We start from the raw sequence: 27421 nt of genomic DNA, 5'->3' as shown, positions 1-27421 counted from the left end.
GTTGATAAGTTAACAACTGTGGCTTATAGACACATCTAGTTTAGTCAAAAAAAAAAAATCATGTAATAAATGTACTAAGTACTCACAGAATGTATGCTATGACTCCAATGGACCAGCAGTCCACTGCTTTACTGTAGGGTTTCTGAGCGAGAACCTCAGGAGCTGAAATGAAGACAAATAATTATTTTAAACGAATAACAAATAAACTCATATAATATAATACATAATATAATATATAATATTGTATTTATACTATATTACCAAGCGTATTCGCTCAACTGCCTTGACTCACATATGATCTGAAGTGACATCCCGTTTTTAATCCATAGCGTTTCAATCAGTCCGGCCTCTGCAGTTACAGCTACAACAGCTTTAACTCTTCTGAAAAGGCTTTCCACAAGGTTCAAGAGTGTGTGTAGGGAATTTCTGAGGTCACGCAGTGATGTTGGGCGAGAAGGCCTCGCTCTCAGTCTGCGCTACAATTCATCCCAAAGGTGTTCTATCAGGTTTGTGTCAGGACTCTGTGCAGGCCAGTTAAGTTCATCGACATTAAACTCTCTCATCTATGTCTTTGTGGATCTCGGAACAGGAAGTAGCAATCCCCAAACTGTTCCCACAAAGTTGGAGCAATGAATTGTCCAAAAGCTCTTGGTATGCTGAATCCTTCAGAGTTCATTTCACTGGAACTAAGGAGCCAAAATTTTTGGACAATGCCATGCTCCCAACTTTGTGGGAACAGTTTTTCCATTTCTAACATGGCTGTGCACCAGTGCACAAAGTAAGGCCCATAAAGACATGGATGAGAGAATCTGGTGTGGATGAACTTGACTAGCCTGCATAGTGTCCTGACCTCAACCTGAGAGAACACCTTTGGGATGAATTAAGAGCAGAATCTGAGAGCCAGGCCTCTCTCAGTGTGTGACCTCACAAATGCGTTTCGGGAAGAATGGTAAAAGATTCCCATAAACACACTCCTAAACCTTGTGGACACCCTTCCCAGAAGAGTTTAAGCTGTTGTAGCTGCAAAGGGTGGACCGACATCAAATTCAACCCGATGGATTAGGAACGGGATCTCACTGAAATTCGCATGTGACTGAAGGCAGGTGAGCCAATACTTTTGGCAATATAGTGTATTTTAAGCACTATATCGTTGGAGCTAAGGCTTGGCAGATGGAAAAGAGAGAGAAAAGAAATAAATAAAGAAGAATGGTATGTAGTTTAAAGTCAGTTCTGTTTAGAACATGGAGACATAATTGTTCATTTTTAATCATACACGGGTCACTATTATTTGCACTTGTATGACACTAAAAAGCACAATGCAAGTTCATACACCTTCATCAATCCCTGCAGGCACACATTGGTCACGCATAATCAAAAGTGGTCAAGGTTATGTAAGTTTAGTTTTATTGAACAGCGTTTAACTCCTTTTTATACTTTTTTTGACAATTATTCATGTTAAAATGTTCCATACAATATTTGATTTCAATCTCCGCCGATGAAGAAGAACTTTGCAAGAAGCCAAGTGGAAGATAAGACTATTTGTATACCTTAACCTAATTATTTTAGTATGTATTTGTTATGTATTTCATTTGCAATTGAAAAAAAATTCTTACCTCCCCCAGAGTTTATGTGTATCATCTTATCGATGTTATTTCAGAATGTGGGTGACTTACCGACATACCCGGGAGTCCCACACGCTGTGGACATCACGCTGCCAGAGCCCTCGATTTTAGACAGACCAAAGTCGCTGATCATGATTTTGGAGTCTTCGTCCATGCTGTAGTAGAGCAGATTTTCTGGCTGCGAGGCACAGCAGACATGTGGAACATTAAATACAAAACACAGCTCCATGGCCACAATGCGGTGGTTTGAAGTCCCAGTGGATGAAATATATCAAATACAGAATAACAATAAAATAATTTGTTTTCTTAAATACAGTTGATGTTGCAATCAATTCAAGGACACATTTTTCAGCGTAATGTAAAAAAAAAAAAAAAAACCTTGAGGTCTCGGTGCACGATTCCCATGTCATGGAGATATCTGACAGCATCCAGAATCTGATGAATGAGCTTACTGGCATCTTTCTCTGTGTAGAAGCCCTTCTCGATGATGCGGTCAAACAATTCCCCACCAGATACCCTGATTGGACAGTTCAAACACACCCACATAAATTAGAAGCAACAAACAATGTTATAAAATCTTGATGAGAATTGAAAACACGGACTACAATAAAAAACAGAAGTTTGTGTGATCGTATATAATGGCCACTAGATGGTGACATGACTTTACTTACAGAGCAGTATCTGCTTACAGCTATTAAATCCAGCATCTTCAAATGTCCTGAAATGTACTAAAACTTTAAAAATATGGGAACGCAAAATTGCAAAATAGTTTGCTCTTCTGTTGTTGTGCACCTTCTAGTTTTACTTTCGTGGCCACATTAATAATGGTAATAAATTGACATTGGTTTCCTCATATTTAAACTTGGCCTGATTCAGTTCATGCAGTTAGATTTATGACTGTGCAACCAGGTCATGCTTAAACTGTTATGAGGCCTCACAAATATTACAAGGGAGTGCAATGACCTCAAGTAGAAAAGAAATGCATCTCTTCACCCTCCCTCTCTATCTTTACTTACGCCTGTGATTTTGATGTCTGCAATAAATCCTGTATCGTTTCCAAAGGCTAATTTCATCAAACTCCGTTTTCTTCTCCTCCCTTTCTTTTTGACATTTGAGTCACTGAGGTTGGCGGCAGGCTGACAGGCTGCAGGTGTGAAGGCAAAATTCCCCACCGGTGAGTGGCGTAGAATACGTGCCTGCATGTGTGTGTGTGTGTGTGTGTGTGTGTATACATGTACACAGGGCAGTGCATTACAGAGAGCAATTAATGGCATGTGACAAGCCGTGCATAGGAGAGCCGGGAGCTCCAAACTCACACATATGTGAATACTCACAGTTGCATGACAAGGTAGAGGTGCGATTTACTCTCAAATATTTCTTCCAGAGTCACAATGTTGGCATGTTTAATCCTGCAAAGCAAAACACAAGGTTAATTCAAATAAATAAAATTTGAAAAAGTAACTTAGTGCTATTGGGCCACATTTGATTTTTGAAGCGGACAGGTGGGCCAGGGCATTCGTAGAGGAGGCGGGGGTTGGGAGGGGAGTTACAATGTGTATGTAAAATTGTTTACTTTAGATAACAAATGAATATATTATATAAATATTTATATTATTTAAATACATATTCAGATATGTAATTTATTTTAAATATCAAAATTAATTATTTCAATACATATATTAATTCACTTTATGTATAATTATTTTACCAGTTCAAATTAAATAAATAAAAATCTGTTAAATGGCAACTGGTTAGCACATCTGCCTCCCAGTTCTGTGGACTGGGGTTCAAATCCCCACCTAGCCAGTGTGGAGTCTGCATGTTCTCCTCGTGCCTGTGTGGTTTTTCTCCGGGTGCTCCAGTTTCCTCCCACATCCCAAAAACATGCGTGGTAGGTTAATTGAAGACTCCAAATTGCCCGTAGGTGTGAATGTGAGTGTGAATGATTGTTTGTGCCCTGCAATTGGCTGGCGACCATTTCATGGTGTAGCCCGCCTCCCGCCCGAAGATAGCTGGGATAGGCTCCAGCACGCCCGCGACCCGAGTGAGGAGAAGCGGTACAGAAAATGGATGGATGGATGAAAACACTGTTAAATGCATTGGTAAAAATATGTTACTATATGTGACCCCCAAGCCATACTCTGCTGAGTCTAATGGAAATGTACTGTTGGAGAGAATGCATTGTGTATGTTGTGGCATGTTACTCGTTAATTGGTTGAACTCTCAGCTTTGATGCTCTGACAGTTGCTGGTGCAGTGACAGCAGAGAGGTGATGACTCACCCAATATACTCTATATACTGTTATAGGATTGTGCTTCCCTGCCTGACCTTTGTGCCCTGGACATTACTTTAAGTATAACCTTTGCTCCATTTAAAAGAAAAGAAAATCCTTTATGTGCATTCATTTCTCCATTAGAAGACAAATTCACTGGTTTGTAATGAGGAGAATAATGCCCATGTTATCAAAATAACAACCCCAGATCATGTACTTCATCAGGTTATTTTTTTAGTCATATTATCATTAGACAACCATTCACTCTTCCATTCACACTGTCATTCAGTGGGAACTGATCCCACGCTGTCTGCAACGAAGTCAATCAAATGTACAATGTACAGTATATGAACATATACAGTATATAAACAGTACATACTGTATATACAGGAATCGTGTGAGTTTCACACTTTGCTGAAGTTCTGTGCTCAACTGATCTGTCTAATGGTGTCTCTAATATTCAACAATATTGGAATATTCAACAATTTCACCCTGATCATTTGAGGAATACATTTACAACATTTGCTAATGATAATTTCTCTGTGTGGAGAATATCCTGCACATTTTGGTGGAGTTCTGTGTTTTACTGAGTGCCATTCTAGTTTTGTCTTAAGCTGTTTGCTCTGTCTAATATTCAACATCCATTTTCTGATCCGCTTCTCCTCACTAGGGTCGCGGGCGTGCTGGAGCCTATCCCAGCTATCATCGGGCAGGAGGCGGGGTACACCCTGAACTGGTTGCCAGCCAATCGCAGTAATATTCAACAATATTCTAATATTCAACAATTTCACCCTGTTCATTGAGTCAGTAAATTTACAACTTTTGCTAATCATAATAGCTTAAAAGCGAAATGCATTATACAACTCTTGAGGGATCCCAGTGGCAAAAACAAAATCAGAAAATCCTACTTATTGGTCAGTGATACTGTGTATGATCAATGTGCTAACATAATGTTCTAATATTACACTGTGTGTGTGTCTAGTTGTCGTGAAGCACACAGCTGTACTGTAGGTATGCAGCAGTCTAAACTCACGCTGGATTACAGTGCTGACTCGAACAATGAGGCTTCATTCATCTGCTTAACTGAGCGCAGAAGGATTGATGGACCCCATGAAGGATGAATGCCTGATCAAAGGCGCCCAGCGCTCGGAGCGTACGTGACCGAGCTCCATTGTGCACATCCACACCCACTTTCGCATTTAAACGCGGTATGTTTGTGTACAGCTGTTTTATGTGCTTGTGTGGGCGAGTTATGTGGCGTCAGTTAGGCTGACATTGGCCACGGTGACTGGAGGAGAGAGGGAGAAAGATAGGTTGGTGAGTCATTTGCTGACCCGGTCAGCACCTATGGCTCTCACAGGGCATCAGAGTGCACAAGTCCGCAAATTAGAGAAAGGTGTTGCCATGTCTTCCAGCAGAAACCAGCACATCACACAAATGGGTGATCAATTCATAAACGCCTTTTTATTTTAGTTTATTTAAAGAAACTTTTTGATTTGTGTGCATGCTGGACCAATTTGTTTAAAGGCAAGTTTGCAATGTTCATAAAAAAATATTATTATTATTTTTTTAAATCACTTTTCGTCATATTTGTTAAAACTGTCAGTATGACCAGACAGTAGTACATTAGAAAAAATTCATCCCTCTCTGGCCCCATCTTGTGCCACTGAAATGGGAGCATAATGAAAAACAGTACAGGGGCCACGGCCTATTGCGAATATCCCAAAAATGTGACTGATTGATGAATGTTTAGAAATGCTTTTAGTAAAGGTTTAAACCATGAATCTACCACAAACTATTATCCCAAAACTGTTTAATATTACCATACCGTTTATCCTCACTCGGGTCACGGGTCTGCGGGAGACTATCCCAGCTATCTACGGGCAAGAGGCGGGGTACACCCAGAGTCAGCTGGGATAGGCTCCAGCACGCCCACGATGCTGGTGTGGATAAGCAGTATGGAAAATGGATGGACGGATGGAAGATTTATTCCCTACATGCATAGTGTGTTTGCAAGGGGAAATTGGAGGTTGCGTGTTGCAATGAGTCATCAAAACATTGAATGAGTGTACACAAATTCCCACAGGGAAAACCTGTTTACACTAGTTAGCTCCATTTGGTCCAAATTGTAACAGAACCACTTACTAACCTCCACCTGTATCCCCTCAACCATTTGTACATCGAGTACTTGAGTTGTGTGTCTGCTGTAACCCAGGCAACAACAGCTCTAAAAATAACTTGGGAACCAATGCAGAAATGCCATTTTCACAACAGTCTGTAATTCGCTCTACATTTGAAGAAAATAATGTTTCAAGAACTCCACTAAAATGGCTCTAGTTCATGGCCATTCTGTTACAATACTACACTGCAACAGTGAACATGGTGTTCAGGACCTGTCATGGGGTTTATATGAAAAGAGGTTATCATACCTAAATTGGTGAAGCCCACTTACTTGTGCAGCACTGCGATCTCATTCTCAATGCTGTTTTCCTTGCCCTCTAAAGCTTTCTTGGGGATGCACTTGATGGCCACCAACCTTTGGGTTCTCTTCTCCTCTGCCAGGACTACCTCAGAGAAGGCTCCCCTGAAACGCCCACATACATTTTTTGATGAGGAAATTAATGGATGAACGCTATAGTGAATATATGGCTGATTGATTGTGTAAGTGTCACATGAGTGTCAATGTCATTGCACAAGTCCTCTTCTTTATATATGAGTGAAAATGATGAAGTAAGGTGCTGCCAGGGATTTTGGGCCCTAAAAAAAAATATCACTTTGGCCCCACCACTTAAATGCCACAAATTTAAAATGCATTTTTTAGGGCCACTGTCAGTACATTTATAATGAATAGACACAGAATATCTATCAATGTAGCACTACGAATATAAGGCACTGAATTGAGGTGGGATAGATAAAACAGAAGAAATGTTGCAGTGTTATGACATGTTGAAGTGCACCCAGTGGATTTGTTTCCCTCCCTGCTGCATAGCAGCCACTATATATTCTTTCTGTATGTGTTCTCTTCCTGAGGAAATCAACGATAACAAACGAAGCAACACAACTGACGGCATTTTCCCATGACCCATTGACGAACAGGGACACACATTCCTGATGGCATTTTGGCACAGAACCAATCTTCAGATTTAAAGCTGGACATTCAATTCCATGGAAATTGGAAGTATAGTCATTTTGGAATGACGGGATTTCTTGAAATTCCCTCGATAATACCACAACGTTTAACTTCATATTTCCTCTCACCAATGACAAATAAGATTTTGCTGACAGAAGACTGTAGCCATTTCCTGACCATAATAACAATCACCACAGGCCCTACAGTCACATCAGCAGGAGTCAAAGGGCTAAGAAAAGCCGTTCGTTTGGCACGAATCCAGCGGTGTGGAGAGTTAAACATTCCTCAGCAGCATCTGGAGGACTGAGTTGATGTTCACCATGCGCCTTCTGACAGAGCAGAGAGCTCTGGCCAAGTGTCAACCAGTGGTTCACACAAACAATGGAGCCATCTTTGCACACTCTGGTTAGGTTTCCTGCTTCTACAATTTGTTGCAAATATTTAACAACCGTGATATGGTAGGCTAAAATTATTGGCTGGTAAGAGCTAAGTGCTGTGCATATCCATTGCTTTTTCTTTGGCTTTTTTGCAACACGTATTCAGACACTTGGACCGACGTCATGCATGATATCACGTCAGGTGCATCAACCTCAAAAGACTTGTATGTTTTCTTTTTCTTTGCTTGTTTTGCACTTTCCCCCAAAAATTTACATGACTCAACATGCATGGCATCAAGCGAGATGTTGGCATACTGCGTAAGCAAGAACTTAAAGTGAACCTCACAAGATCTCAGATCAAGGGATTATACCTCCACATGCTTTACTTTTTGTTGGGGTTTTCGTGTGATCCCAAAAGAAAGAGCCTCACCAAAGTGAAGAACGTGAGAGGAGGAGAATACTTCAGCATACACGTTGTCACGTAATAAAGTGAAGGCAGTTTTGTTGTTTTTATGATTTACAGTGGTTAGCTTATTTTTACAATTGCGTGACAATTAAGATTGTTTAATAAAGCTATCCGTGTGACCAGTGATCAAGAAAAAGATACACACACATTTAAAAATATTAGGCTGTGCTCAAATGTACATAATAAGAGTACATTCATTACACAAGCATATAAATAGAGACTGATGTAAATACAGTATTTGATCATGTGTTATACATATTTGTGATTTATCCCGAAGGCAAGAAGACTTTTTAGTTGAACTGCTCAAAAGTGCTTGCATGGGTTTGCTCCGGGTAATCTGGCTTCCACCTACATTCCAAAAACTTGCATGTTAGGTTTACCGAAGACTCTAAACTGTCCATAAGTGTGAATGTGAGAGTGAATGGTTGTCTGTCTATAAGCGCCCTGTGATTGGCTGGCGACGAATCCAGGTTGTAACCTCTTGCCCACAGTCAGCTGGGATAGGATCAAGCGCGCCTGGGACCCAAATGAGGACAAGCGATATAGACAATGGATGGATAAATGCTCAAAACCACAAACCAAAGCAAAAATAAAACTGATAAAGTTAACTATGTAGAGTCATTCAAGCCACAGCTATTTTAAATGGGAATATACACTATATTGCCAAAAGTATTTGCTCTTCTGCCTTGACTCACATATGATTTTAAGTGATATCCCATTCTAAATCCATATGGTTTAATATGATGTTGGTCAATCCTTTGCAGCTATAACAGCTTCAATTCTTGTGGGAAGGGTTTCAACAAGGTTTAGGGGTGAGTTTATGGGAATTTTTGCCCATTCTTCCAGGCGCATATTTGTGAGGTCACGCGCTGATGTTGGACGAGAAGGCCTGGCTCATTGTTGAAGGCTGGACTCTTCGCATGCCAGTCAAGTTGATCCATAGCAAATTCTCTCATCCATATCTTTATGGACACACAGATATGTTGGAACAGTAAGGGGTAATCCCCAAACTGTTTGACTGTCCAAAATCTATTGGTATGCTGAAGCATTCAGAGTTCCTTTCACTGCAGCTCAGGGGCTAATATTTTGGACATTTCCAACTTTGTGGGGAAAGTTTGGAGATGGCCTCTTCCTGTTCCAACATGACTGTGCATCAGTGCACAAATCAAGGTTTATAAAGGCACAGATGATAGAGTTTGATGTGGATGAACTTGACTGGCCAGCCCAATCCTGACCTCAACCCTATCGAACACTTTTGGATGAATTTAGAGCGGAGACTGAGAGCCAGGCGTTCTCGTCCAACATCAGTGTGGAACCTCACAAATGTGCTTCTGGAAAAATGGTCATAAATTCCTATAAACACACTCCTAAACCTTATGGAAAGCCTTTCCAGAAGAATTTAATATGTTATAATTGCAGAGCGTAGACCGATGTCATATCAAACCGTATGGATTAAGAATGGGATGTCACTTAAATTCATATCTGAATCAAGGCATGTGAGTGAATACTTTTGGTAATATAGTGTATACCACTGGCGCCAATGCTTGGCAGATATATTTGGATGCTCTTTTTGCTAAAATAATTCAGCTCTTTTATTCTTTTGAAACTACATCTGTCTTTTTTAAACCATCTTTTTTATGCAGACAGAGATGCTGTATCAAGATAGACTAAAATGCCAAATTGAGTTTTTTTGTTTTTTAAACGTGGAGATTAAAAACAGAAAGCTTTGCGTGCTGGGTGTGGTGTCATGACAAAACTAAAACACCAAGCAAATGTACCATCTGTGAAAATGAGGAGTTGGTCAAGAAGCTATGCACCCAGTCGACATAGTGTTGACTGTTGAAAGGTCAGAGAGACAGCGCAGGACCATCTGGTCCAATCAAAACTGAGAGAGAATTCCAACTGGGATTCTGGCCGTGAAACAAAAAGACCATCTTTGCTCTGTAGGCTGTTCAAATTAAAATCTGAACAATAAAACCCAAATGACTCTTCTACGCTGAGATCTCATATCAGTATCAGTAGAACAATACAGTACATGATCTGGATTTAGGAGTTAAAGAGTATTTGGACCGCAAATCATGTTGTTGGTGTGAAGTTAGCATGTTCTCCCAGTGCCTATATGTGTTGTCTCCTAGTACGTGCCCATAAGTGTGAAAAGTGAGATTTGAAAGTGAGAATAACTAACAATTTATATGCAGACATCTCGAGTGAAAAGTTGATTCCATGAGTCATTCTTGCTGTGAACACATTTGTAAATATCAAGGCGTATTACAGTATAAAAGTGTAAATCTGGTTTGACAGTGATAATAGCCAGTGTGACACACATCGGGCTTGTGTGACCTCATTCTTTACATTCCAAAAGAGTCATTGGGGACCAGGGGACCAAAAATACGTTTTAATGTAGCTATTCTGGCTATTTTTTGTTTTCTTAAAGTCTGGGCCAATGGATGTAGAGCATTATACTAATCTACTTTTAGTCCCACTGCGGTGATCACAATAAATAAATATATGTGATCCAGGGTGTTCCATGGTGAGATGCGGGGCACGCCCTGGAACGCTCAGCAGTCAATCACAGGGCACATATAGACAAACAACAATGTAACACTCACATTCACACCTATGGACATTTTAGACACTTCAATTAACCTCACCGAATATGTATGTTTTTAGAATGTGGAAGGTACCCGGAGAAAACCCACATAGGGAGAACTTGCAAGCCCCAACTTCGTACCTCTCTCGAGTGCGTGACAGACATGCTAACCTCTCAACGTCCACTATGACAGTTAGGATTCTGTTGTACTGTATGTCATGTTCTGTTCAACACAAGAATTGATAAATTTCCAAGGTCCATTTACAGAAGATAGCGGCTATGGAACAGACATTACAGTGTAATTAAGATCCAAAACAAACAGGCTTCCATTAGGATGTCTCGTACTTAAGATTAAAGTACATGGAGAGTCATTAAGTCTGTTTGCCACTACGCAGAGAGCTTGTAATGTAGGAAAGAACGGATACAAATAATACTGCAAAGGAGAGAGAGATTATGGGAAGATGTCAACCATTTAAGTGTATACTTAAGAATGTTTCATGTAAATTTTGCTGGAAGCAGATGGAGGTGCATAAGGGGGCCATGTGTTTGTGTGTGTGTGTGTTCCAGGAACTGGCGCTACGGCCATGCTGAGCTGCACTGTGCTGAGATACAGGCTTCTGTCCGAATTAGGTCAGGGTACGGCTGAAGGACTGTGGGCACGTACGTAAGTAGGGATGGATTTTCTGATTTGGGGCCGGATGGGAAACACTTTCAAGTTGTATTTATTTTTGGGATGATAACCAATAGACTAATCAATGCTTGAGTGTGAGCACTGAGAGACGAGATGAGTGGACAGTTGCCATAAACCTAATTCATCCCTTTAGCAGAGACGTGGGATAACATTTGGTCCTGTGCTTTGAAGTCCATGACACTGTTTATGCCTCATGCTCTTTAATGGAGGAAGGTCTTAGCTGCATCATCCTACAATTTAGATGCTATAAAAATGACAGCGAATTCAAAATAAGGCACAGTGAAAGAGATAGTCTAGTCTTGGAGTTAGGTCATCTATCTGTCTATCTGGGACATCAGTGGGCCAATAATGGATTGAGGACATATGAAGAAGAAAATATAGTATTTAACATTGGATGGAGAGAAAGGGAGAGTGGGAGAGAGATGAAAAACAGATGAAGAGGGACAGCGCTCATGCTGAGAGACTCATCTGCTCCATAAAGGTGTCTGCTGTTCCTTTCTAGTCACAACTACCGTGGCATGAAAAAGTATTGGCCCCCTTCTCAAATTCTTATATTTTTGCATAGTTTCCCCACTTTAATGTTTAAGGTTGTCATCCGTCCGTTATCTACACCGCTTATCAAATGTAAATATCTGACAAATATAACCCAAGTGAACTTAAAATGCTGCTTTTTTAAATGGTGATTTCATTTATTAAGGAGGAAAAAAACTATTCAGTTACCTGGTCCTGTGTGAAAAAATAATGGCCCCCTAAACCTAATAACTGGATGGACCATGCTCAGCAGCAACAACTGAAATCGAGCGTTTTCTATAACTGTGAATGAGTCTTTCATGTCTCCGTGGAGATATTTTGGCCCACTCTTCCTTGCAGAATTGTTTGAATTCAGCAAAAATGTAGGGTTTTCGTGCATGAATGGCCTTTTTAAGGTCACGCCACTGCAATTCAATCAGATTCAAGTCTGGACTTTGACTAGGCCACTCCAAAACCTTCACTTTAGTTTTTTAAGCAATTCAGACGTTCACTTGCTGGTGTGTTTTGGATTGTTATCTCGCTGACATACAGAATTATGGAAAAAATATTTTTTAATTTGTGTACAAATAGTTGTGCCTGCCCAACTATCAAGAGTGAAATTATCTGCGTATATGTAAAAATGTCTTTGAGCTAGCTGTTCTGCATTTCTAATTAACATAGTTATACAAGCACAAACTTTGACATAAAGTTCAAAGTAATAACCACAACCATAAAGTGCACTTAAAGAAAGCTTTAATTCAACTGAGCACTGAATCTCATTTTAGCTCATTTTGTTATGATTCTTTCGTAGCAGTTTTAGGTTGGTGTTCCTTTAACATTACAACAGCAACTATTGCTGCGCTAGTGTCCTTGAAGAAGTTTAACAGCATACAAGTTCATCATCTAAATGTTTGTACATAAATTTATTCATGACCAACATGGAAGGTATTCTGGCCTAAATCCAGAGATCTCTGCATGGAGAACAATTTTTCTTTTGTAAAAGAGTCCTGAGATAGAGATATTCCAGACGAAAAGTGAGGGAATAAATTGTTGCATGATGAATTAGATTAAATTGATTTCATTGTTTTACACTAAGATCTATCATTTTTGATTTGATACTTTATTTTGGCAAGAAATGCTTGATGAGATATCTTCATGAGGAAGACGTTGAGATATTAAACCCGAAATACAACTTTGTAAGTTGTATTCTATAATGTACTGTATATTCAGGGGGAAATGTATACCAACTTCTCTCTACCAAGTTTTCAAAGTTAAGATCACAAAATCCATTCTTCTTGTGCAAAATCTTGAATATGTCTTTCACCGAGGGGCACACAAACACTAACAAAAACAGAGTGAGTTATTGAACTCTTCCACCCAGAAGCCGAGAGCTCTCACACAAAGTGTAGAATTGTTGTTGAAATCGGTGTAATAGCTGAGAGGGAACAAATGGAGCAAAAGGTTCCTCTTTTCACAACCAGATAGTCCCGACAGCACTTTCCACATCACATTCTCGTAAACATACAGTGGAACCCCCAAGGTCAAAGGCGGTCAGTTCTCGAACACCATTAATCTGATTTGGGAACAATTTTCCCCATTTAAAATCAAATTGTGGTCTTATTAGGTTACATTTTAAAAATCAAGTGTAAAACTGTTAACCACTATTAAAACAATAAAATAACCATTTAAAGTACAGTAATTTTAATGACAAATGAGGGGGACATTTTTTAACGTTGCATCACAAATCCGTGTAATCCATCCAGAGGCAGTCCTGGACCAGATGGTACCCTGTGCGATGGCGGTGGGGGCGGTTGAGGTCCCCCACCGCCCTCCACACACGCACAGACTGCCGCCATGGGTGGCTGCGCGTATCGCCCATGTCAAACACCGCCTCTGAATGCGTCTCACTTTTTTATCTTAAACCAGTGGTGTCAAACAATATAACTGTTTATTACATTCACTAGCCTCCAAGCTAACGAGCTAGTGAGCTAAGGGCTGGAGCTAAAATGCTGAGCTAAAGTTAAAACGTCAGCACACGGAGTTGTGGGTGTGCTCTCCACACACACACATTGAATTTCTTCTTCACACGCAGTCTACGAAAATAGAGCCCCCAGAATTAATACTTTAATGCTTGCTGAAATGAGCTCTCGGAAGGTCTGTGAGACATACATTATTTTCCCTAAAATTTCCCAATCAGTTCTAAATGTACAACCTTTGCAAACACACACGCAATCACACACACACACATGCATGCAGACACACTCAAGGCCGATAACTAATGATCCGGCAAGGACGAGTTAGGGCCGAGGCCACTGTGTCACCATTCTACCAGAGTACCACAGACTGTCAGGGGCCAATCCATCAGGGCTAATGATTTTAGATGATTACATCACTCTCCCCAAATTTTCCCCTCCACTTCCTCCCATCCCATGGCCCCCATTGCTATATCCCCTATGCGCTTTGCAAAGTATTCTGGGCCGAATTAAGTTCCTATTATCCAGTGTATGGTTAAGCCCAAGTGCATGTTCTCGACACATGTTGAAAATGTCAACACGGCCTGCTTGTGCAGTCATGTAGAGAAAGTCTCGAAGTCATTGGGAATAACAGAAACACTGTAGCACAGAAGTATTGTAACTAAGGAACTGCTGCTACCACATTAAAATGTTGCACACAAACAAGAAAAGCAGGTTATAAATGAGCAGAAGTCTAGAAACACATTGTTTCCCTTACGTGACTATAACCTTCCAGATTAGACAAATGAGGTCATGGTATAATAAACAACATGCACAAAACACATCCATTTTTGAAATTCTGACAAGGCAAATAGGGGAAGTTTCTACACAAAATAACCTAAATGGCTGCATTTGTGTGTAATGTGTACATTACTGTATGTGGTTTCACCCAGATCATTTTGTAAGATTCATCTGTGATTTCGTTTCGAATGTTGCTTGGGCCTGTGTACTTTACTTCTGTAAAGTACACATAGGCAATTAGTCAAACGTGGATCAATGGTTTGGTCTAATTCCTGTATAGCAGCAGCTTTTCTCCCAAGTGAAGCACACTAGCACACACGAGCACTCATAATCCACAGCACACGAGGTGTGAAACCAGGAACCGGTCCCAGGTCAGACAGACGAAGACAGAAGAGAAATAGACTGTGATGGATTAACATAAATAACAGCAGAGAGAAAAGCGTGATGGCCAAAGAGGATTTGAGTTGATTGCAGGGAAAGTGCTGTTGCCTGTGTGCATTATTAATCCCCATCTGTTTTGATTGCAAAACCATGCGCCGGAAACTTGGGAGTCACGGAAACACAATGCATGCTGCAAGAAGACAGCTAACTTGTATCCTTCATACAAATGTATATATAATATAATAATAATATATTAATTTACAGGAGGCGGCACGGTGGACGACTGGTTAGAGCGTCAGCCTCACAGTTCTGAGGACCCGGGTTCAATCCCCGGCCCCGCCTGTGTGGAGTTTGCATGTTCTCCCCGTGCCTGCGTGGGTTTTCTCCGGGCACTCCGGTTTCCTCCCACATCCCAAAAACATGCATTAATTGGAGACTCTAAATTGCCCGTAGGCATGACTGTGAGTGTGAATGGTTGTTTTTTTTCTATGTGCTCTGCGATTGGCTGGCAACCAGTTCAGGGTGTACCCTGCCTCCTGCCCGATGACAGCTGGGATAGGCTCCAGCACGCCTGCGACCCTAGTGAGGAGAAGCGGCTCAGAAAATGGATGGATGGATAATTTACAGGAGTCAAGAATGGCATGAAAAAAAAAAAAAAGCATTTGATTAAATTATTGTTGCAAATAAAGTTAAATTTTAAGTTAATTTACTTCACAGTGAATCTTGAAAGTCTCTTTTCTGAACAGTGCTTTATGTACACCATTACAATGGACAAAGCATTTTAAACACACGCACACACAAAAGGGCCATTCAAGGCACTGCCATGACTCGGAGCAATTTTTGGGGTTCTGTGTCTTGACCAAGGACACTTCGAACCAGCGACTGTTTGGTCACTGGATGACCCACTCAACCAACTGAGCCACAGCCTCCATGAAGGACATGAAGGAAACATGCACTAGAACATACTCTCTTATACCGCTATGTAACGTGCATGTGTTCAGGTATTCATATGCTTTATGCCAGCAGCACGATCAAATTAGACTAATAGTTGGTCTAAAAGGAAGGCAGGCTCTATGGAACATGTTTATAAAACCATAAGCATGCCATTTTTTAGCTGATTCTGCCCATGCGAGCGTGAGTCTTGCACTCTCCTAACCCACACGTGCACCCAATGCTGGATTATTAATAGCGAACCAAAAAACTTTGTTTCCATAGTAACTGTTTGAGTCCATTCTGGAAAGTGTTTCCAGTTGTTACCAAGACAACAATCCAGCAGTAGCAAATGAAGGTGGCACAGAGTATTGCGGTGAGTCAGGGATCGCCCCATAAACAAGCTCCTCGCTCCGAGCCAGTGCAGGTAGAGAGCTAGAAGACGACAATGAGGCGAGAAGGAAGGATCCTTTTCCAAGCAGCCATCGTGTAATGTTTAAAAACCGCATATTCCTATGTTTGCATTTTATGTTTCATTTACTTATTCATTTTTGTAATATTAAATAAGTTCATATTTATGGGACATTTACACAGAATTGACTGAGTGAGTAAGTTTCTTTGCATACTTGAAAAGATTGATGCGTAGCATAAATTAATGTGCTGTACTATAATTGTTATTGTTATTGTTACCTACAATATTCGAGTATGAGCATGAAGTTGTATGTGCATTTATGTTGTGTAAAAAAAAATAACCCTATCCCTAAATTTCAGGATCTACTACAGTGGTGTGGACCACCATTTTTGTTTTGGATGTGACATACTCGGGCATTGCCTCTTCTGAAACGTTGGAAGACAATTTTCACTGTTTAGAGGCAAATAGTAATCATTTATAAAAACTTCCAGATGTGTGTATTCAGGCTACAAAATGTAATATAAACAAATAATGGTTTTCCCTTGGAAATGGTGCCTGTATCTTAACTGAGTCACTCAAACAAGATTGGGTTTCACTTCTGTATCAGACACTGCTCACAAAAAATAATCCTGGTCTAACAGGGATGTGGGTGTGTACAATGGGGAAATAAATTTACCTCAAGCAAACACCTTAAATAAATATCCTGCCTTGTGACGATCAGCAAGTATGATAAAGAGCTAAAAAACAGGTTCCAACTCAAATACCAATTCCAACTAGACTTTGAGAATAACCTCCGCAACTGAGCGGACGCTGGGCCACTAACTCGACGTGAGAAGGAAACCAGTAGCATTTGGAAACATGAACCAAGTTATCCTCAGGAGGAACACAAAAGACAGAGAGTCAAACAGTTTTGAAGGATTCTTTTCAATAGCTGGAAGAACCAATGACATTTCAGCTTGAGAAAAATGGTCCTGTATAGCTAAGTAGGCCCTGTCCTCACATGGATACTACACTGTATTATTAGCCAGGCCTGTGAGACGGATGATGAGTTCAGTCTCCAAATGACATGCAATAGATGATTCCAGCGTCCATTCCAAACAACAAGCACATGCAGACGATGGCAAAGGCACAAAATGTCCTCTGAAGTTAAGAGGTTTAATTGAGATTGTAATGTCCCAAGAAAAGCAAAGTAGGCAAATAAGGTCCACACACAAACACGCATCTCCTGACAGTAATCCATGGCCAAATGTTCCTCTCATACCGCAGTGTTTAACCTTCCAATGTCTGTGGAAAATGATGTCATGCACTGCTAAGTGCTAAAATAAGACTGATTAGAAAATGATTAAGATAAATGTCACAACGTACATGAAGTGGCCTTACCTTCACCTCATGTCTCTCACTCACCAGCCGTGTGGACAAATGTTGAGAGATGAAACCGTATTCAGTGTTGTACATGTATGCTTGCTGTGTAGATTTATCTGCTAATTTGCTGTTAATAGTTGATTACTCTCCGTTGTAACGCTGTTCCATCCAGACTTCTGTTTGAAGTGTATTGTACCAACTAAGCACTTAGCCGGTGTTTTGCTGCCCTACATTTTATATGAGATTAGCAGTTATCATGACTTCTCTGTCTTCTCCTGTTTTCTCTTCTTGCTCAGTGTGTCGCATGATTTGCTTTAATAATAACAATACTTGTCAGAAGTGTAGTTTATTCACCGCCATTGAGGCAAGGATTAGTGACAGCGTTTAGGCATGCTACTGATCTTGCCGCACCTCGTAGCTGGTGAGGCGCAAGTTAGCGTGGCGCCTATTCTCGAGGAGCCGGGAAAGCAGAGAGGTCGGTTGACTGTTTGAAGTCACTTTTTGTCGTGAGCTGTCAAATTGCTGAAGATATTTCCATTCTTTTCGGCTAGTGCTTTATGATTCTTTACTGTTCATGGTTTTGTGTCAGTCAACATTCATTAGATTACACTCGTTTGGACACGTGAACAACCTATGGTAAGTCAATACAGCAGCCCAGCCATAACTGTTATCTAAGTAAAGTGTATCGTGTTTACTTTTCTATTGTCACTGATGTGTCTACTCAGCTCCAGGGTGCAGAGCTGTCATGGCTCTTTCATAACAGTTTAAAGTAACTGCATTTCTTAAAGAGGGTTTCTCAAGTTCCATTTACAATTATTTACAGGCTGACAGCAGAGCGACAGCCTCTCCTTGTAATTCTTTGTGGAGGGTTTGTTGACATTGTGTCATCCGGCAGTGTCACAAAAAAGGACATCCTAAGCTTGATTTAGTGCACTGCTTTTTTTATGATGCACGAGAACTCAACTTGCTGCAAAACTATCAAAACCGAAGTATTTGATGTAAAAAGACTTGGAAGACACCATATCATTGTCATGAGTTCAATTTTAATATGACTATGTATTTTTTTCTAGAGGCGAAGTTTGGATAAATGTTATGCATGGTTACATGATATTTGTCATTTCTCTTAGAACTTAAGAAAGTGCTGTATTTGATTTATGGAATAATGACACACTCTAAGACCAGTCAACAGTTAATGAGCAATACACAGTTCTCTCAAAACACTGGAGAATGTTAAAGGATTATATCATGTTTAGTGGGAATATGGTGTGAATTGCTTGACTGCAACCAGCAAAGTCACTCTTGATTCAGTCTCAATTAGTTTGCAGGCCAAAGAAGAAGATACTGTAATGATACTGTAATGAAAAGTTAAGCTACATTCAGGGGCATCGCACCCATTGGGGATGTGGGTGTTTTAACACTGTGGGTGCTTTCACCCACATTCACCCACATTCACTGTGGGTGAATGTGGGTGTTTTAACACCTACATTCTTCCAAGTGAAAGGTTTCAACTGTTATATCACAAGTGGCATTTATTTTCATAATATTGCAACGAGTAGTGCACTACGCCATTATAATCAATCCAGTAGTTCCATGAGTTGATTAAAACAAAAGAGTGAAACCAGCTGACAATCTGAATTCTACCAGTCTCGAGCAGCCATAACAGTTCTGTACAAAAATGCTGGGATCGCAGACAAACCACATGCGCTGTCTGACTAATAATAATATCAATGGGACAGTATAAACTATAACAAGGAAACATTTACAGCCACAAAAATAAATAAATAAAACCACAAACTGTACTTACGTTCCGAGGATATCTTTGAAGTCATAATGCTCCTTCACATCCGATGTCTTCTTCATCCAGGTATGGGAGTCGTCACCCAGCGGCATCTTCTTATTGTTGCGATCAGAAACGATACTAGAGACGAACAAAGAAGATGGGGGGGGGGGGGGTAATCATTATTACCCAAACGGTTCCCATCTGTCACAAGGAATCTCTCAATGAAAATACAGTATTGTACTTCCAAAAAACTTCCAAGTAGTTTTTGGAGATTGTGAAGTAGCATGGGATCATGGAGGTAGTCAGTTGTGATTGTGACTCATGTTTTCGCATAAGGTCATCTTGTGTTATTCATGTGACATAATTTTCAGTCCCATGAAATAGATGCAGTCATGTAACATTAGCCAAATAAATGTTACTTGGCCAACTTAGCACTGAATGCATCCACCATTCACAGTGTGCAAGTGTGGCTAGTGAACAAGGTAACTAAGGAGACTACCAATGATAATGGTGACAGCTAAATCTGCAAATGTGGGAGCTATAATACTGAAACAAAATAAGACTACATTCTAGGACCAATAAATTCAGTGCCTGATGTCCTATTCGGAAACAGTCTTCACACTTTACTTTCGTAGAGAAATGTGTTCCGTAGCTCTTGAGGCATTATGCTGTCGTTCTGTCAATCGTTTGATTTTTGGGCTTGTTGTCATGGGTTTGCATCAGCCCAGTTGGAATATATTGGAGGGTACACTTCCTGCAGTGTAGTAATGAAGTCTATACGTGACTGAATGTTGTATATCGGAACATCTAAAGTGGAACACCCCTTTAAAGTTGCACAGAAATGTGGAGCTTGTATGGTTGTCCTCCATCACGACACACAAGGCAAATCTCGATAGACCTCGTCAAATCTTGCAAGTCTTCAGCATATCTCATCAGACTTCAGAATAAAAGAGTCTGCATTAAAGCACTTTATGTTGCAGGATTGTCTATTGTCTTCTTATCTTTACTCAGACATTTTATATATATATATATAAAAGACATTTTATAATCACAAGATTGGAATTTATGGCAGACAAGGCAAAAAAAAGTCACAGACTGAGTTAATTAGTAAACCTCAGATCACTTTTTTGAAGAGTAATGTGTGTACAGCTAATTCTTTGTTTGGAATTTTAGGATTCAGACATCTGTCCTCATCATAATTTCTGAGTGGCTTATCACAGAGCACCTGGCTGTCACAGACATCATATAAAACCACAAAGTGTTTCCAACTCAAGACCTGACAGATTAAAATAACCCAGTTCATATCGGCGTGCCTCACGCCTCCTCGGTTCCTGCTGCCAGCAACTACTTCCCTGTCAGGCCATAAAAGATGATGTAACTTTTCGTTTCGTAGAGACAATAAAATAGCCCCATAAAAAATAATCTCCAATTTGCTCAGAGTCACTTATCGATACAGGGGGAATTGTGTGCATATGAGTGGTATTATCTGGCAGTTGACATTAATAGAACATATTCTAGCAGAGCTTTATAGGATATAATTCACGTGTCTGTCACACATACACACATATCGTGTGGCCCTCTCGCTGCCTTCGCCAGCAGCTTCATATGTGTCGTCATAGAAACCTAAATGGAGCTGCAATGGTATTTGAGAGTCCAAATTGCTTTAGTGTCTCACAGCAAGTGGCAGCTGAGATGCAAATCATATGGTCACTTTGGTAGATGGACGCGTGATGCTAAGTTCTATACAACTACTGTACGTACCGAATATAAATTTTGCATAATCATCAGTCATGGTTACTTGTGACCAAGAAGTAATGTCTAATACTGTGTAAGTATTGAAACAATATTAATTCACACATAGGAGATTTTGTAGTATGGAGATACATTTGTCATGTTGTGACAGGAGATGCAATGTGTGTGCATGCACTTCAAGACAACCGAGAAGTCAATGTTCGATCAGCATCTAAGATAAATGCCACTTCCTCAACTTCAGTTTCCATGCCTTTCAAAGCAAGTACAAGTTTCTTTCAATTAAATATGAAAATGTAAATTGTATGCAATAATGACTAAAGGGAAAGCAGCATTCTTTAATATGAAATAATCATTTCTTTTTGTATACTTTGTTCCATAAAAAAAGGACTGTATTACAATATAATCATTCAATTTTGTATTAAAGCACTGGTAGTGCAGAGGTGCATGGTGCTGCTTTTCACGCAAACAGTGTAGGTTTGATGAGCCAATACCTAACAGGAGCTCCCCAGTGACTGAATAAATGAGAGGGTTGAATCTAGGAGGGCATCTGAGGTCGAAACTGCCAAACAAATCATGTGAGTGACTCACTGTGTGACCCCTGATGGGAGGAACTGAAAGTCACAAAAAATGATATACCACATTACAGCCTTGGAATCTCATGCTCATTATATTTCTGGGCACTATTTGGTTGTGTTGTCCCTCATGGAATAAATGCAATTAAAAAGTTTTCTGTACAAATTATCGCTAACTTTCCTACCATCTCTTCCTGGTAGCGGACATTGGTCATAAACGTCAGCTTTCCAGATAACAAGCGTGTTGTGATAAAGACATTTACAATGTCACATGGTGGGAATAAAAAAAAAAGAGCCTGTAGTTTGATGCAATATGCTATATTTCCTCAGCATTATTTTCTTTGCTGATTGGCAGGGAGACGTCACTCAGTGTTAATGCCTCATAGTAAGGCGCACAGGGTCCATGTGGGGCGGCATGGCTCAGGTGGTCGTCTCTCAACCCAAATGTAGGTTCGATCCTCGGCCCCTGGGACCATGTCCAAGTATCCTTGAACAAGATACGGAACCCCCAGTTGCTCCTGATGCTGCTTCATCAGTAAGAAAATGAGGTTAAAGCGCTTGAAGTACCTTAGGTAGAGAAGCGCTTTACAAGTGAAAGTCCATTTACCAAGCCCATTTAAAACACCCTATTATCTTACCAAGTTAAAATCACATTACTACAGAGTGTCTTAGAAGACTTGAAGTCTTATAAACTGATAATGCCATTTTAACTCCCTCGTCACTCCACTTGTTTTTCATGATTCTGCCGCTGAAGAAACTAAAAGAAAGTTGCTTCACTTTTTTATGCGTAAATTCTTCTGAAAGTTGCTAGACAGGAAAAAGAGGAACATCCAACACAGGACTTTTTCTGTAACTGAACTGCCACCTTTTTAACTTTACTTTGGATTCTGTTAAACATTATTCTAGCATTACATTCAAACAAACAAACAAACAAAATCTGTTAAATAAGGAGATTAGACTCCAGTGAAAGACTAGAGCAAACTGAAGGTAAAAACATTGTAAAGTGCTAGGAATATTTGTGAAAATATGGGAAAGAAGAGGAGACACATCATAAGAGATAAGGTATCATAAGAGAACTAATCATGTCCTCTGGTGACATGACCTTTGGTCTGTGGGTGGAGTCACATTGCTTGCAATTGGGAAAATGTGATGTCAGAAGATGCATAACAGCAAAAAAACAACAACAACAGCAGTCTTTAAGTCAAACACACAACATGCAACACAGCCTTGATGCAGGTGGACACGAAGCGAGTGACTGTACTCACTGGTTTCCCATTCCTGTGATGAGCATGGACAGAAGAGACACATACACAATAACAATAACACAATGACGTGTGCGCTGTTCGACAGTGACCATTAGTACACACATTACATCACAAACATACCAAGCAAACAGTAAAAAAGCCGACTTGCACAGAAGATATTTATCTTTACCATGTCTAAATATTGATCCAGGCGCACCTGTGTCACATTGCATAATGCATAGCTCCACAAATAATTGTGGCACACCACCAAACTGCAAGGGAGTCTGCTGCCAAGTTTCGAGCATACATAGTTCCAATGAGTCCTTTCCTGGAAGTGCATGTGCTTCACTGGTAGGCAAATAGTTACTTTAAAGTTTCCAAGTGATTAACATCCTCATTCAGTGTCTCGGTGAGGTCAGACCCCTCATTCTATTCCATCTGTCCCATTCTGGATGTATAATGGGTATGTAAGGAATCAGGAGCCATGTTGAGGTATGGACATCAAGCATGGTGAAGATTTACATTGTGTTCACAGTGTTAGAAAGTTAGCCTCGCATTTAGTCTACATATCAAATATTTTACATGGCTGTGGAATAATTTAGATGTACATACAATCACAGTACAAACACAGTTCTGATATCCATCCAATGACTAGACCCATTTTTGTAATGTACAGTGGTACCTTGACTAGTACCTTCTAGTGTTTTGGGTTGCAAACCCTCCATCCATCCATCCATTTTCTAAGCCGCTTCTCCTCACTAGGGTCGCGGGCGTGCTGGAGCCTATCCCAGCTGTCATCGGGCAGGAGGCGGGGTACACCCTGAACTGGTTGCCAGCCAATCGCAGGGCACATAGAAAGAAACAACCATTCGCACTCACAGTCACGCCTACGGGCAATTTAGAGTCTCCAATTAATGCATGTTTTTGGGATGTGGGAGGAAACCGGAGTGCCCGGAGAAAACCCACGCAGGCACGGGGAGAACATGCAAACTCCACACAGGCGTGGCCGGGGATTTAACCCCGGTCCTCAGAACTGTGAGGTTGACGCTCTAACCAGTCGTCCACCGTGCCGGGTTACAAACCACTTTATCAATTGTTTGCTTTGTCTATTTTTTGGGTGAGCCAAAATTTGACTGAGGAGCGAGTTTCAGATACGACGCCGCTCGAGTGAAGGCAGTCACCGATGCACTTTCACCCATTTATTGAACGGGACAAACAGTCAAACACACAAATACAATATGAATACACAAGGAGCAAGGAGCATGAAGGCGACGCCCAAAAAAGAACAATTCCAAAAGTAGTGACAGTACAATCAAGGGCAATGAGAGAAGTGTAGAAGAATGTACACCGGAAGTTACGTGATACAAGCAAACTCCCATTCTCTGACTGGGTGTCAAACTCATTTTTGTCGCAGGCCACATTGTTGTAGTTATGATTTCCCTCAGACGGCCGTTACGACAGTGAAACCATATAGATATTGAATCGCCTCATCCTATTATTACATATATACAACAAATTGAGGGATAACTAGTTTTGAAATCAGAAGACAAGGATGTTAGATTGTTCAACCATTGTTCAAGTTACCGTAAAAGGGGGTCTGGTAACAGAAAAATTGAATATCCCAACATTATTGTTTATTAAATATGACAATTTGGAGTTTTGGTATAGATTTTAGATAGGCGGCACAGTGGGCGACTGGTTAGAGCGTCTGCCTCACAATTCTGAGGAGCGGGGTTCAAGCCCCGGCCCCACCTGTGTGGAGTTTGCATGTTCTCCCTGTGCCTGCGTGGGTTTTCTCCAGGCACTCCGGTTTCCTTCCACATCCCAAAAACATGCATGGTAGGTTAATTGACAACTCTAAATTGCCCGTAGGTGTGAATGTGACTGCAAATGGTTGATTGTTTGTATGTGCCCTGCGATTGGCTGCTAACCAGTTCAGGGTGTACCCTGCCTCCTGCCCAATGATAGCTGGGATAGACTCCAGTACGCCTGCGACCCTAGTGAGGAGAAGCGGCTCAGAAAATGGATGGATGGATAGATTTTAGATAGAATCGTGCAAGTATATGCACATGACTTGCTTTCGTGGGCCACATAAAATGGTGTAATGAGCCACATCTGGCTCCCGGGCCTTGAGTTCGCAACCTTTGCAACATGTTACCCAAAACACTGCTGGGAAGCTACTGTAAATAATAAAGGTTGTATCAGGGTGACAGTGGGACTCTGGCATGGCATGGCATGGCATGGCATGAATTAAATTTATATTACAGCTGATTGTGTTCAAATGTTAAGATTTCACTGAATTCATCTGTACTGAAGGCATTGGCGTCAATTCTCTTGTTGTTGTTCTCCAGATCTGTTCCATAATGATCACTTCTTTTACTGATCACATCATGCAGAACATGATGCTTCTGACATGTTCATTGTATAAATAGTAGAATGCGTTATGACATTCAGAATGTACACAAGCAGTGACCTTTTGGTTTCTGTTCTGAAAATAAAAACTATAACATACATTGTCGAATCGGGAAGACAAGATCATATTGATGCAAAAACTACGCAAATTGTTTACTTTATATAGCTAGTGACAAACATGAAATGGTGCGGTTTAAACACAGAACTGACATGGATTTCCTGTTTGTTCACGTGACACTCCTGTCAACAAGGCAGCATGCAGTGGCCCCTATATGTCAAATTCTTATACAAGCTGCAAATCTGCTTTATCAATTGATAACAAAAAGGAAAGGAGGAGGAAACGGTGAGGGAAGGCAAAGAAATGAAAGGATACTTGAGGTCGTGTTTGAGGGACAGCAGTAGAATTAAACACGCCGGCTCATGCAGTTTACGGAGAAACCATGACTTGAGGATTAATAAAGTAGACGTATGCGAGCCCTCGCGCTGCAGTCCACTCGTAAAATATAGACATGAAAGTGACACCACCACAAGTCTTAATAGAGTCAAACTGAGCGCGCCTTCTCCACGGCAATATTGGAACACATACGACATTTGCCCAGCCTACAAGTGGGTCCTGCCTAAAAGTACCGGCGGCAGTCTGTCCTACCTGCGGCGTGACACTGAGGAGATGTCCGGTGACCGAGCTCCGCGCGCGTCTGTCCCCAAGTCGCCAGACCCCGCGACCGCCGCTTCTCTCTCTCTCTCTCTCTCTCACGCTCTCTTTTTTTGTGTCGCTTCCCTCTCTCTCTGCCAAAAGGGCGGTACTCCTGTTGACGTCACTGGGAGGCGGGATAACTACGAGTGTGCACCAATCATAGGTAGAGTTGGGTCATACAGGTAATCTCTTGCTACGCCATTGGCCACTTCGACCATCCGCTTTTCATTTTTGTATGATCTCCACAAGTAGAATGTGAGATAGAAAGTAGTATCAATTATATCGCTACATTTTTATTTTTGTTCATTAATGTCATCGTACTGTACTTTGCAGTGATGTACAAATTAAAGCTCAGGATCCCTTAAAGGGACTTCTATTACAACAAGTTCAGTCAATATCACTTGGAGAATTATTAATTTTTGCACAAAATCTTTGGATCTTATTAGATGTGCAACATCGTTTCTGGGTGTTGTTGATAAATGGCTTTTGCTTTGCATAGTAGACATTCAAGTTGCACTTACGGATGTAGCGCCGAACTGTATTTACTGACATTGGTTTTCTGACGTGTTCCTGAGCCCATCTGGTGATATCCTTTACACATTGATGTCGTTTTTGATGCAGTGCCGCCTGAGGGATCGAAGGTCACGAGCATTCATTGTTGGTTTTCGGCCTTGCCGCTTATATGCAGTGATTTCTCCAGATTCTCTGAACCTTTTGATGGTATTATGGACCGTAGATGATGAAATCCCTAAATTCCTTGCAATTGTACGTTGGGAAGCATTTTCCTTAAACTTTTCGACTATTTTCTCACCCACTTGTTCACAAAGAGGTGAACCTCGCCCCATCTTTGCTTGTGAATGACTGAGCAATTCAGGGAAGCTCCTTTTATACCCAATCATGGCACCCACCTGTTCCCAATTAGCCTGTTCACCTGTGGGATGTTCCAAACAGGTGTTTGATGAGCATTCCTCAACTTTGTCAGCCTTTTTTGCCACCTGTCCCAGCTTTTTTGGAATGTGTGGCAGCCATAAAATTCTAAATTAATGTTTATTTGCTAAAAACAATAAAGTTTATCAGTTCGAACATTAAATATCTTGTCTTTGTAGTGTATTCAATTAAATATAGGTTGAACATGATTTGCAAATCATTGTATTCTGTTTTTATTTATGTTTAACACAATGTCCCAACTTCATCGGAATTGGGGTTGTAGAAGTGAACACAACCGACTTCATTCGCCGCCAATCTAAGTGGCTCCTCTCATTCCCTTTAAATGCACCGCAAGGACGGTCTCGTATGGCGACATCTCTGTGCGGAAGAGGACGCAATGATCCGTGTGTGACTGGAGCATTGTCACTGCTCTTGGCCTGTGTGGCGGCAAACAACGTGCAAATCGCATCAGACCAGCGGTCTATCTGTGCTGGACTTAGACGTGGTCTAATAAGGCACGTTTATACCAACTTTCTGCCACCAA

At 40.8% G+C, this 27421-nt stretch overlaps 1 protein-coding gene across 2 annotated transcripts in view; it reads right to left on the bottom strand.

Annotated features, from left to right (window-relative positions):
* camk1b (calcium/calmodulin-dependent protein kinase Ib) overlaps positions 1-26020 on the bottom strand; it is a 31623-nt gene extending 5603 nt beyond the window's left edge. Inside the window, exons 1-7 of one of the 2 annotated variants that reach the window (XM_061687782.1) lie at positions 25903-26020; positions 19301-19414; positions 6347-6478; positions 2957-3031; positions 2001-2139; positions 1674-1800; positions 87-162 (exon numbers count right to left, since the gene is read on the bottom strand). In XM_061687782.1, coding sequence (XP_061543766.1) covers positions 87-162; positions 1674-1800; positions 2001-2139; positions 2957-3031; positions 6347-6478; positions 19301-19386 — 635 coding nt within the window. In that variant the 5' untranslated portion in view covers positions 19387-19414; positions 25903-26020. The remainder of the gene's footprint in view (positions 1-86; positions 163-1673; positions 1801-2000; positions 2140-2956; positions 3032-6346; positions 6479-19300; positions 19415-25902) is intronic. The other variant, XM_061687783.1, reaches the window with a different exon arrangement.
* Positions 26021-27421: the final 1401 nt, after the last annotated feature.

Source organism: Phycodurus eques, chromosome 10 (genome assembly GCF_024500275.1).
Source record: "Phycodurus eques isolate BA_2022a chromosome 10, UOR_Pequ_1.1, whole genome shotgun sequence".
Taxonomy (NCBI): Eukaryota; Metazoa; Chordata; class Actinopteri; order Syngnathiformes; family Syngnathidae; genus Phycodurus; species Phycodurus eques.
The sequence above is the reverse complement of the archived record's forward strand: the minus strand, read 5'-3'. Positions and strand labels throughout refer to the sequence as shown.